The following is a 14,088-nucleotide window of genomic DNA, read 5'->3' as shown; positions in this document are numbered from 1 at the left end:
GAACTTGTCAGAGATTTGGGATGCATGGCTAGGCTTAAAAAGATCCTTCTGGCCGTTAGCCTAGTAAACACCTATTAACCTATGAACCTATAAAGTAAAATTTTGATAAACTAGATTATCAAAAACAGTGAAACAGGATTTGGTTAATCATACTATACTATACTAATACAGGGATGATGGTGCATCATGTCAACTTATCTGTTCCTAATTTATTTCCTAGACACCTAATTAAACTAAATAAAATGAAGTTGCATGTTTTCCAGAATGAGAGAATTACTAATGTATTTATTTAGAATGTTCACAGTTACATGCACAAATCAGTGGTTGAAGTAAATTGCAAGTGCAAAGTAAAAATATGTAAGAGTGGGAGTACAAAGGTTGAAATTATGCGATGCATTTTTCTTCAATAGCTGATGTGACAGAAACATATGGAGCCATCATCTTAAGTTGTTTAATTCAAAATATCCATAGAGAAGATGCCATCTGACATCCTAATTACTGGGTTCTTCATTTCCAGTGTATCGTTTCAGACCTCTGACTTAAATTATAAACATTAGCTTTGCTGGAATAAAGCAGACAAGCAAAATGTACTTTTCGCAGAAGCTAAGTCTTCATATTACATAGACAGCATTAACATTGGAAGCAGTAAAATCAGTAAGAAGAATTTTACTACACCAATGTGCCCATGTTTTATTCATTGTACCATGTTTACAAGTTCTCTTATTAGTTATTTAAAAAATAACATTTCCCAGTATAATGTACATAACAGCTTTCTCTAGCATGTTTTAGGCCACAATGAATATAGTGTCATGTTAAAAAAGGACCTCACTTAACATGGGATACAGCTTTGGAGTACTTATGTCAAGGAAAGAATAAAAATCATAGAACTGACCCTGTAGCAAATCTAACTATAACTGAAAATGCATGATAACCAACAGTGCTGTTATTTGAAAAAAAAGGAGTATACAACCACCTTTTCCTGAAGAGAAAATTATTCTTATTAATTCATCTTTTGCCCCTTCCTCAACCTATCTGCCAGCATGAACTTTCACGTGATCTACTGACTCATATTTCCCCAAATATGGTGAGAGACAACTGGCTAATTAATTCACCTATTGCATGAGATATGGCCATTGGAAGTCATTATCCAGGTAACCATTAGGGAATGTTTTTAAGTGCACCTAAATGCCCAGCTGTACAGTGGTCTGGCAGGACTCTGTGAAATCCTGGGTTCCACATATATGCATTACAAGACAAGTCTGGCCACAACTCTAGCTAATGCTGCCCATCTGATTCTAATAGCTGACAGCTTTTTCCTTATACACTATAGTGTCTCCAGACTACACTGGATGTCAGCACAAGCAGCAGGACTAGCTGCTTCACTGTCCCTAAGATGGGAGAGCTGCACATACTGCTCACCCCATCCTTCCTGCCTGATTACTCATGCATGTAAGCCACAAGCTCAGGGATGTCCAACAGGTGGCCCTGGGGCCACAATCCAGGCCACTTTGGCATTGTATCTGGTCCTCAGTATGTCCTATAACAACCTGTTTTGAATGGATAGATAATCTTAAACATGGTAATTGCCCCCCACACAAATACCTTGCCAAGTATGGCAAGTGGTCCTTGAGCCAAAAAGGTTGGACACCTCTGCACTAGTTGAACTCAGATTATATGAATCGTATGGTTTTTAGCTTTCTTCGATACACAGCTGGGTAAAAAGAAAGTATTTAGCAAGGGATGCCTCTGACTTTTTTTCTTCCTGTATACTTGGTGTTTTCTTGTAACAACTATTTTTTTCTTTTAAATCACTGCTCTCTGGAATAACAAACAGAAATGGAAAACAAAATGTGTTTTTGTCATACAAAAGTAGTACATGTTGCTATTATGAAACACATATATAAAGCTATTCATGTCCAAATATCTTCCACATCTTATGAGTAGGACAAAACTTTGTTAAACATTACCATCTATTAAAATGTAGAACATGAAAAGCAAAATTCTGTGTCTATAAATTTTGGTCATCTGTGTAATGTTAAGGTGTTTCTTCATCCACAACAGTTTAATAAATATTTTTTATCATTTCAGGGATATTGCATCTCTCATCAGTTGCTTCACACAAATATTGGACATTTTCTGGTGATGTACTCTGTTTCACTTAGAATGAAGTGCAGATAGCGGTCATTTCTTTTCAGATGGCTACGTCTAGTATTTCAGTTAATCTATCCACACCCTCATTAAAAAAATAAAAAAAAAACATACATTCAGAATAACTGACCATGATGCTTCTATTTTTTGTAAAATGCTTGTTCAAAGTTTAAATACTACTTGCGACAGTGGCCAGGGCTTTGTTATTTGCAGATTTTTTTTATCTTGTTTCATAAAGCTTTTATGCATCTCTACAAAAGAGGTGCAAAGACTGAAGGTGAAAAATCAGTTAGTTACCAAAATGAATTAACAGAAAAGTCAAGTCACTGAAAGATGTGAAGCTCAGAGTGAAAAGTTGCTGATTTATTGAAAATTATTAAATATCTGACAGTCGGCATTTTGCTGTGAATACAGCCAGTCAAAGCTTTATAACTGCCATTTTATATTATACATGAAAAATGGTACCAGTAGTAGTAGTATTATTTTAAGTACATGCAAGATTATTATAATGTATTCAAACCATAAGAAAAGAATTAGATACCAACTTAAATCAATCATCGCTGCATCTTAATGTTGCAGAAGCATCAAACAAGAAGCTTTACTTAGCAGAATAAACCAAATAAAAGCATATCTGTAAAGAGGGGCTTACACAGTAGAATATATAGATACGGCAGTTACTATGAAAGTGAGTTTTAATTATCTTTAAATCAACATTGCTAACAATACATAGGTAGATATCATACAAAGTATTCACGTCTAGAATTAAGATTGGTAAGCAGTGAACATCCATAAGGAATTAACCGTCACATTGCTCCATCCAGAGACTTTTCTTTCCTTCAGTAATTAATCTAGAAGATCTAGAATATAACATAGCAAGTCATTACAAGTTGGAGTTAATCTGGATGGAAGACTTCTGGTGAACTTCCTTCAACCACTTGATTAGGATTTCATTCAGCTCTGCTGGCCTGTGGGAAAAACATTAATTACTAAGCCAACAAATAAATTCAGTAAAAGCAGCAATGTGAGTATATGACACATCATCTGAGAATTCCTGTCAAATCTGTCACAGTATAAACACAATACTCTATATTATGAAATTGGCATTTAAAAAAAAACATGCCATAAAAGTAACTGTGTTGGTGCAATTTAAGAATGTCATTATTATCTTAAACTATGTATATCCAAACCTTTTGGCATTAGATTAAGAAAAAAACTTGTCTTCCACAATTCTGCTTCCTCATTCTGACAAAAATTAAACACAACTACACTTACTCAAAATGACATTTGATGAAACTTACACATGCTACACTAAAATATATACACATCCAAATTTGACAGTATTCACATTTTGACACATTTATATTCACAGTTTTAATAAGGTTCAGAAGTCTTGATAAAAACTCCCGCAAAATAAATCTGCACTGTAAAATGAAAATTTTAAATCTTCATCTGAGAGTTCTCAGTTTAGAAACAGGCTGATTGTTGTCCTCTAAATCTGGGCATTGTAGTACTAGGAATCCTCCTCCATCAGTGCCTGTCTTCCCATTCTGGAACTCACAACCCCCTGTACAAAACTTGAATGTCTAGGCTGACTCATATATCCATACTACTCAGGACAAACACCACAGAGCGAACTACAATCATTTGTGAAAACTGTGGCTGCATCAGTGCTGTACCCTTGCACATCATTTGGAACAAATATCACTTAGAAATTGCACCAGTATCATTCTTTCTAAAATGCAATAACAGAATTATCTACTGGCCTTCTTTCCTCATTATTTAATTCACTGCAGGTCTTAGATGAGCCATCTCATGTGTTGTCCTTTGAAGTGAAGACACCACTTGTTTATATCCATGCCCATCTACTTCTCTCCTGGATGCATTTTAGACTTCATTTCTGTTAAGTATAGTATCAAGATAATGAATAACCAGACTGTTGTAGGACCTGCAAAATGATAAAAGTTGCTAGTAACTGGTAGAAGCTTCTGGTCTCCTGCCTCCACTTCAAATATCTGCTCTGAATTTTCCTTTTTTTTTGTCTGACATAGCATAAGTGATCTTTTGATGACCATCTACCGACTTTTTTAACAAGTCACATTGTGGAACCCTGTCTCTTTATAACTAAGCTCCTGCAAATTCTCAATGAATATATTAGAAAAATGTGTTGGGTTGATGTCCCAAATAGTCTTAATACTTTCTTCACCAGCCTATCCACTGGGATCAATTCATACACAGATAAAAGACTGGTAAAGACCCTTCCAGCTTTATATGCAGTTGATATAATGTATTCTCAAACCTGACTTGGTACTTAAGTGTCTTGCATTCTTTTTCAGGTATTGCACATTGCCCTTTGCCAAACTGGTTAAACTTTGGCCATTCAGGCATATGAGGACTGCATCCTTGCTGACTACTATGTACACCCAACTTAGTGGCTGGAATGCCCAAGCTCTTTGGCTAACTAAAAGTTCACTTGTTCCAAATGATCCATGATGCAGAAATATAATGTGGGTAGCCAACACTGCAGAAATTTAACACATGGAACTGATTTCTTTGTAATCCCTCCACAAGTTTTGGCTGTATTTCCTGTCCAATAGGCCTACATCCTGGTCAAGCTCATTAGAATACTGCTCACTTCTGAACTTGTTGGTTAATATCTATAAACTAAAGTTTTGCATAATAAGTTTAATGTTTGTAGTTGCACCATTACAGTTTGAACATATTCACTTGCCATCTAACCTCCAACTGCTTCACTAGGACATGTAAGGATACAATATTTATTCTTCTGGACTAAGCATTTTTATGAAGCTCAGAAATTACCTGCATGCTGCACTATATATTCAACTAATGCTATGGACCATGATTTCTCAATCATTTCAGCTGTCTGCTACCACCAATTAGTTATTTCTCCTGCAGTGCACATTTGGAGATGTTCTGCTTCTAGATCTAAGAGTAATGGACTGTAAGCTATGTCATTAACAGTTTCTGGACAACACCTGGAAGAAAAAAGACCTGTTGATATTCAAACACTGAAGCAATGAGCTCTTTAAATGTGCTTGCAACATTTTGTATTTTACCAACTTGTTCTTCAGTTAATTCTCAACTACATGTTTATTGGTGCAAAACCTATCCTTTTAATGGCCAACTATAGTGGATAAACCACCAATGCCAATAATGTGGGCATCAACTGTACAAATGCAATATCTTTAACTATACCTGACTGTACCCAAACTTCAGGCTAGGGTTCTGCATGCCATTTACCCTAACAATAGATCCACATGCCTATGCCCTTGATGTGTCAGTCCACAGCCTGAGACTTATTTGTCCAACCAGTAATCTTACCAAAACAAATGTATTTTGTTGTGGTGCTGGAGGATCTCAGACCAGGTCAGCATCTTAGCTCAGACTATCCTGGTGATTCTAAGCCTGTGGTACTCCAACTCTCATTTCAACAGACTACATAATGATCTAGTACATACCCCCCACCCCCAGTACAAAAGATCTACATGAAAAGTTTGGCAGACCCAATAGTAATATTACCTCACCAATTCTGTCTTTCTTCTTCCAAAAACACCAAAGATAGCAGTCACTCAAACACTCGGACCAAAAGTGGGAAAAGAACCTTCACGTACAATAGTGCCGTCCACTTTATTAAAATACGAACAACCAGTACACGACCACAATAGTTAAATACGAACAACCAGTACACGACCACAATAGTTAACCTAGGTTTCGTCTTATGCACTAAGACTTCTTCAGAACTACTCCATTTCACTGAGTGAATGTTTAAATACATCCTGTATTTAATCTATTTTATCATAATCCTTGATATCCCATATACGGCACTATTGTACGTGAAGGTTCTTTTCCCACTTTTGGTCCGAGTGTTTGAGTGACTGCTATCTTTGGTGTTTTTGGATACTGTTTTTCGTGCTGGTTCGGAGTTTGGTCTGTCTTTCTTCTTACCTGTCGATTTGACCACTCTATGCTTCCAGCTTAACAATGGGAAATCTAAATGTTTAGATCTATGAATCAATCTAAAAGCCAGAAAGGATAAGGTTTTAACTGGGTCATTCAGTTTATCTGGAGCACCTAGCTCCTTGAACAACTGCTCAAATGACACTACAGTTTCCTCATTTGTTCTCCCTCTTGTCCAGTAATAAAAAAATGAAATCCATATAGTATACTACTGTTCCTCTCTGGCTTCCTTCCTCCCAAAGAATGCATGGCTATACTGAACTTCTTACAAATAGCACATGCAAGGAACATTACTGCAATACAAGCATAAAGCCATAACCTCCTAAATGACCAATGCTCAATCAGAGGCTTGGGCTGGACATGGCAATAGAGAAAGTGGGTGAAATTACTGTGCCTACTGACCTCGCTTGTTGTTGGGGGGGTATGTTCCCAGAATGCCCATTGTGCACTAGTTTACTATGTCTTGACCTGAACAGCATATATATTGTGCTCATTCCAAAAAGTGGTGTCAGTGTAAGCTTATGCCAGCCTCAGAAATGAGTTATAGCTCTGTGCTATGTCCATTGTGCAACCTCTTAGGAGAATACTACCTCAGCATGCCTTGGGAACTATGGATGAAATAGCAACTCCCCACCCCCCCTTAATAGGAATAAATGAACCAAGTGATAGAGTGGAATAGGTGGCCAATAGGCAGTGCAGAGGATAAAGTGGCAAAAAAAAATGCAGCACAAGCAGTCACACACTCCATGGGCATGGCATTATCAAAAAAGTAATTTTCTTTAAGTCACATGTTTGCAACATAAAAAACATGGTTGAATAGGCAAGATGTGAAAAGCAGCCTCAGTTTCTTGTTTTGCTAACCACAGATCTTTTGTTTTATTAATAATGTTGGTTGCATTATCTAATGATGTGTACTGCAACCTGGCTAATTCTTGTCAGTCTCATAAATCACCAATTTGGCTTTAGGGTATGACAGATAACGGACCAGCTGGAATTACTCCAAATGTTTCTTGGGTATTATGCCCAACAGGGGTATCTTTAAGGGCTGAAGGGGGTAATGTCTCAATTGGCCCTGCTAGACTACCTGCTAGTATCTCTCTGTTCATGAAATTCCAAGACACCTCAACCCTATCTGTGGCTGATGCCAAATTTGTTGCTGGACCACTTCCATGGGATACTTCATTCCCAAATGTGATAAAAGTCTTAAATCATTCCATTAAAATATGCACCAGCTGTAAGTTAGAATATTGTTGCTATTGCCTTGCTTAAACCTACCATTTCACTAGTGTATGTTTGCATATTCCCAGTGGAAGGTTGTCTTCACATGCCATGTGCATGGCCCCTACTCCAAAAGTCCCCCAACCCCTACCTTGAATTTCAGCTGTCAAACCAGAGAAAGTGGAAAGTGCCTTCATTTTGACAGTACATCCCTCTCTCCTGGGATTCCTGGCCCACTTTTTTGAAACAGCTAGTCACAGGGTTTAGGTAACTACTGTGGGAGCATATGTATGCAAAACAACATGCTGGCTGTCTTCACCTGTGTGCATTAAAAGCCCACCATTACATGCCAGCATTGGGACCTCAATAGATTACCATGGTTGATCCCTATCAATCATAATACTCATCCAAAGAACTTAATGCTTCATGTTCCTTCTCAGCTATTTAAATGTCACATTAATCTTCCTGAATTTCTAATCATACTTTAACCATGCATTCCCTCTAAATATCCTGTGCAAGCCTTGGAGTTTTTCTGAGCCCTATCTGTTAACCTCTGTTGCCATGGCCACACAAGGAGCAAGGGTAAACAGAGTCCTGCTCTGTCTTCTACTTACCTTGTTCTAAGTGTCTTTTCCTCAAGTGGTGATGGTCCTGTTTGGTGTGTACACCCCAAGCAATCTTTAATCCTTTTTAACTTCACTATATCCTTACCGTTTGGAGAATGAACTAATATATGTGTGTGTGTGTGTGTGTGTGTGTGTGTGTGTGTGTGTGTGTGTGCATATATATATATATATATATATATATATATATATATATATATATATATATATATATATATCCATACAGTCCATCTGTAGAAAAAAATTAACCTGTTTACCAGTTGGAGGTTGGTGTGCAGAGGTTTAAGCTCCTATCTACCAGCTAATGGCCTGGTCCATTGTTGCTGGATATAGTTACCCAACGGTGGGGAAAAGTAAACCCTGTATTATTGCTGAAATTCTTTTGTCATTACATAATGACTGAATGGCATTTAGTGTAAAGCCATTCAGCAAACTGACACATTACTTTTGATACCACCACCATTGAAATGGCTGAAGTCCTTTACAAACCAACCTCCCTTTGCCCTGCTGAATACTGATTGCATAGATACTCTGGGATGACTGTTTGGTTCCTTTCCAAGTCTCTGTGCATGGATGCCACTGTCCCACTTTCTTTCTCTATCTTTTTATATGCATATATGTGTATATGCATCTGTGCGTGTGTGTGTGTGTGTGTGTGTGTGTGTGTGTGTGTGTGTGTGTGTGTGTGTGTGTGTGTGTGTGTGTGTGTGTGTGTGTAGGTTTGTTTAAATATTTACAGTAGACTCCCTCTTATCCAGCCTCTCTTTAACTGGCCATCAAATTTCTGCCATAACCCTAGCAAAAGACAACAGAGAAGAACAACACTTCTGCCTCCTCTAGGCTAAATAATGACATACATTTGAGTTTTCGGGTTTATATTCAATAGAACAATGCATACTAACACAAATCCTGCTATTCTAGCTGATTTATAACCATAAATGCTATTTTGTATACTTTCTCTGATTAACCAGCCATTCATTTATCCAGCCTTATATATATATATATATATATATATGTGTGTATATATATATATATATATATATATATATATATATATATATATATATATATATATATATATATATATATATATATATATATATATATATATATATATATATATATATGTATATATATATATATATATATATATATATATATATATATATATATATATATATATATATATATATATATACATAAGGGTCTACTTTATATGGCTGAACGGCCATATTACTAGCACTCATTTTACCGAGACCAAATGAACGACATTGCAGAACACCAACACTTCATACAACTTTCATATGTGCAACTACCAAACGGCCAACTCTCAAATCACCGACACAAGAGTAACGCACGGCACATAATCCTTGATATCCCATATACGTACATAAGTGCTGGTCCAACATCCCAAATTATTACGTCGCTTAAATATATTCAAACAAAATCAGCAGCAACAGTGCCATAAGTAATGTAAACTAATAATAATGCACTCAAATGTAAAAATCAGCATATGAAACAAATTCCCGTACAAGTATATTGTGCCAACTTGCAAAACACAATGCACATCTTTTCCGTCACCAGTACAACTGTCATCTATACAATCCTGATAGGAACATACACTCGGTACACTATGTGTCAAATCACCTCATGCTTTCAGCACTATTTTATCACATATTACAACAAAAGAAAAACTCCACAGAAGTGTGTATTGCACATCAACCCAATAATTACTAGAACAAATGTAATCCAACAACAGCAGATTTACTACTGCAAAGAACTCTTAGCTGACTTACATCTTCAGTAGCTTCGCAATAGCTTGTACAAATTTAAGAGTTGTTGTGTCTTTCGGCTTTTTCCAGTTAGGGGTCGCCACAGAGGAACTCCGGTCCACTAATGATTGGCAGTAAATTTTACGTGCCGAGTTGTCAGCCCTGACGTACAACCTTTAACGAAGGTACACCCATTCATGCATGTCTCCACACACAAGATGCTCTAGCTGAGAATCGAATAGGACAACGTCTTACTGTGAGGCAACAATGCTACCGCAGCACCACTACCGCAGTATCCAAATTTAAGAGTAAAGAGTATAATATGCTTCCTTATTCAGAAGCATAGCCTGAAACTGCGCATATCTTTGTAGGAGCTTCCTTTTCTTTGATGAGGGAGGAAATCCAGTAGCCATCCTTACAAGGAGTTCATCTACCCTATCCTGCTCCCTAGCCAGGGCACGCATCAGCACAGATAAATCAGTCACCCTACTTCCCAATAAACATTTGAACCTCCTATGCCACGCCTCTACTGAATTCTGAGTGCGTGGCAAAAATAATTAATGCAAATCAGATACATTCCAAAAGGATATTGGAAACAGGGTTAGAAATCAGACTGATGTAGCTGTACGAGTATTAAACTTTCTAAGTCTCCCATGCAAGTACCAGTCAGAAAAGTATTTGAGTAATTTTTGTCCTTCAGTTGGGAATATGTCCTTAAGTAACTGAAATGTATTAACAACGTCAGACTCTTTCAGGAAAGCTAGTGCAGCTAAACATTTAATTGATGTTTGAAAACTCATGTTATAGAGAGATGCTATTCCCAATGCCTGCACTTTATGTCAAAGATTCTTGCCAAAATGAAACAGACATCCCTTTGACACTACACCTGGAACATGGAGTCTTATGCTCTTCACAACTGCAGTCTTGAAGTCACATACAATATAACGTACTTCACTTTCAAAGTCATGTTCAGACAACCAGCAGAACACACAGTGCCACAGAATATTACATGATTTCAATGACTTTTTACTCATGAGTGCAAATAGCAATGGTACAGCCTTACTGTAGGACCCATATTTAACTAGACAAAGTACACTACATAGTTGATGGCAAATTACACCTTTATGAAAAAGAATGCCATCCATTATCCAAATGGTAGCCCTGCTCATGTCAAAAAGGTAATTCACAGTTGTAAAGACCAGCACTGTATTATCTACAGAAGCATCACATACACATTTGTGCACAAATGTACCTGATTTAAGGGGAAAATCATTTACATCAATATCTTGAAGTGTTACTTCAGATGCGCATTCCATAATGTTGGCTCATCTTCTCACCCTACCTATCTGTTGTAAAAGGGCTTTCCTGTAAGGAATACTGTATACAGTATCTAACAAAGCTGACACCATAGTGTCTTCAACTAATAAACCAGGTGAGTGACTGGGCTCAAAGCTTGACATCATGACACACAGTATACCTCTGAACTTCCCCGGGATCACCACAGTGGTGATGCGCTACAGACTTAACCAGCTTTTCACCATCTCTAACTATATTCATTATGGCTCTCCCATTACATTTTAGTGATTTTTTTTGTACTTATATCCCCAATATTTCTTATTACCTCTACAACGTTCTAAATAATATAAATAGCCTTCCATCTCAAGCATCTCCTTGTTTCTTTGTGAGACCACACTGCTATAAACATTTCCAACTACTCCATAAGCAGTATCATTAAGATCACAGTGTTTAGCATGGTACCGAGTACAAGCTCTTAAAGTTATCACACCATATTTATATGCAGCTACGTCAATCAGTTAAATTAGCAGCAGTTGTAACAGGGACAGTTAAATGTCGTTCAAATGAAGAGCATGAAGATGTCATTCATTTGGTCTCTGTAAATTGAGTGTCGATAATATGGCCTTTCGGCCATATAAAGTAGACCCATAGATTCATATATATACACATATATATTTATATATGTATATAAATATATATATATATATATATATATATATATATATATATATATATATATATATATATATTTACATATGTGTGTGTGAACTGATATCTTCCCACATGCCCCTTATGGCACTGACAAACTGGTTAACACTTATTAATCCTGTTCCTGTCTATTACTGCTGTTTCATGCAATTTCCTAAACCTTTTTATCAACCTCTTCAGACCCAAGAAGTATAAAAGGCCCAAATGTAATCAGCTAGTATACCTTAATACTGACTGTCTATTAAACTTCTAGGAAACAAATTATTCCATGTTCATTTCTATAAAGCCTTCCACAAATCCTCTACCATTAGCAGACCTTATTGTGATTTTTTTTACACCTAAAAATGCCAGGATGTGTTATTTAAGCCCTAACTTTGAGAGGATTTCTGTTTACAAACACTGAGCTGAGTGGAGGAGGAGCACAGACCACAACTCTGATCTGTGATATATAACAAGTATCTTAGGGATTTTTGCATAATTTTACTAGTCATTGCTTAGTCTAACCATTTATAGCACTTTTTATTGTTTTCTGCATACTTTTACTGTATTTTATTGCTATAAACTAATCTGCATGGTTGTACTAAAACTATTTACCTTACAGGGCCTGATAAATAAGGTTTTTACTGTCACACTGTTTGTAAAGCTTTTTTAGCTAGTTTCACTGTGTGATAGGTATTAACTGGAAATTTTCAAAATTTGTTAAACATCTGTTTATTTGTTCTGATTTCCTGCCAAAGGAGTGTATCATATAACTGATTTTTTTGCAGTTAAAAGCATTCGCTCGAGTCTCCTTGCTCTTTTATCTGTTTAAAACTTTCATTTAGTGGCTCACTGCTGTTTTTTCTGCTGTGACAAACATTTCTGTAGTGTTTTCTGCCTACATAGTGTAGCTAGTAGCTGTAGCATAGTTTCCCATCCTCCCTCCCTATTGATGTCTTGTTCTTATACTTGATGGCTTTGCAGTTGCCCACCCCTACTGTAAATGTGATCTGGGACACTCTTTCCAGTCTAGTGCCATTAGCTTATTCTACCTAATACAAAGAGAACATTTGAGAAAGCCAACCCACTTAGTTTCTTAACCTTGAATTATCTTCTGTTCCTCTTTTCTCCCTTTGTACTTTACACAAGGAAAAAGAAAAAAAATGTCTAGAATCTACCATTGCTAGAATCTCCTTGTGTTCTGACTGAGGGTGCTTCTCAAACAATCTGGAAATATAGAGCTGATAAGTATATCGTTGGCAGTTTTAACTGTTCAGAGTTCTGCACTGTCTTAACTTTTGCTTGGCTTAATTGTTTTCTGATGCTCTAAGTGCCTCCATCTTGATATTTTTCTTAATTTACTGCCTTCTGCACTTGTTTAGTCATTTTTTAATTTAATTGCATTTATTTAAACTGTATTTGCTTTAATAATGCTACACATTCGTGTGCTAGCTTGCACTGCATTAGAATTCTTTTTATTGCTGTTTTAGCTGCTTTTCAGTTAAAACAAGTTTTAAGCTTGTTTTCTGCCTTTCCTGTAACTAGTCTAGTCCAGATACAGAATTGCTGTATCCAGGACTGTTTGTAATCTTCTGAGCCCCCAAGCCTTTCTGTGTTGGAAGGAAGCCTTCTAGCTTATCAGTGGGAGTGGTAAGCAGTAGGTAGCCTATCTACCATGAGAGAAGTGGTTTCTGGCCCAGAAATTGTAGTTTATTGGCTGTTTGGGCCGTTTTTCCATCCCTTTCAACTTTCTGGTTTAAAAGCCCATGCTTGCACTTGTCTCCCACCTTCCCTGTAACTAGTTGAATACAGATACAGATTTGCTGTATCCAGGACTGTTTGTAAGCTTCTGAGCCCACCCAAACCTTTCTGTGTTGGAGGGAAGCCTTCTAGCTTATCAGTGGGAGCGGTAAGCACTAGGCAGCCTATCTACCACAAGAAGAGTGGTTTCTGGCCCAGAAAATGTAGTGTATTGGTTGTTTGGGCAGTTTTTCAATCCCATTCAACTTTCCGGTTGAAAATCCCCCATTTTCTTAAGTTTGCACTTATTTAAGCTCCAGCCTGTGGCGCCAAGCTGAGGCAAACTATTACTGATGCCAGAAAGTCTGCTCTTTAGTTTTTCCCCTTAGATCTTGCTAGTCCTTTCTCTCTTGCACTTCAAACAGCCTAATCACTTTGCATTTCAACGGGTTTTTGTAGCAATTATTGTAACACACCTAAGTGCCATCAGCACTAGTCATTCTTCGTGACAACAGCTCTAGTACTCAGTAGTTATGACCACCCTTCCTGGCATGATTAAAGGGCAGCTCTCTGTGCTTTCTCCTATTAACCTGGTGAACTTGGGCATTCTGAGGCAGTGTAGCAACTGC

General features: G+C 37.1%; 1 protein-coding gene across 2 annotated transcripts in view; it reads right to left on the bottom strand.

Annotated features, from left to right (window-relative positions):
* Positions 1 to 2,484: 2,484 nt before the first annotated feature.
* Positions 2,485 to 14,088, bottom strand: part of EPHX2 (epoxide hydrolase 2) — a 3,146,492-nt gene continuing 3,134,888 nt past the window's right edge. For both annotated transcript variants that reach the window (XM_044062350.1, XM_044062351.1), the window contains one exon: positions 2,485 to 3,113. In XM_044062350.1, coding sequence (XP_043918285.1) covers positions 3,029 to 3,113 — 85 coding nt within the window. In that variant the 3' untranslated portion in view covers positions 2,485 to 3,028. The remainder of the gene's footprint in view (positions 3,114 to 14,088) is intronic.

This window comes from Protopterus annectens, chromosome 2.part1, assembly GCF_019279795.1.
Source record: "Protopterus annectens isolate FY-2018-M chromosome 2.part1, PAN1.0, whole genome shotgun sequence".
NCBI classification, from domain to species: domain Eukaryota; kingdom Metazoa; phylum Chordata; order Ceratodontiformes; family Protopteridae; genus Protopterus; species Protopterus annectens.
This window is presented reverse-complemented; position numbering and strand designations above follow the sequence as displayed.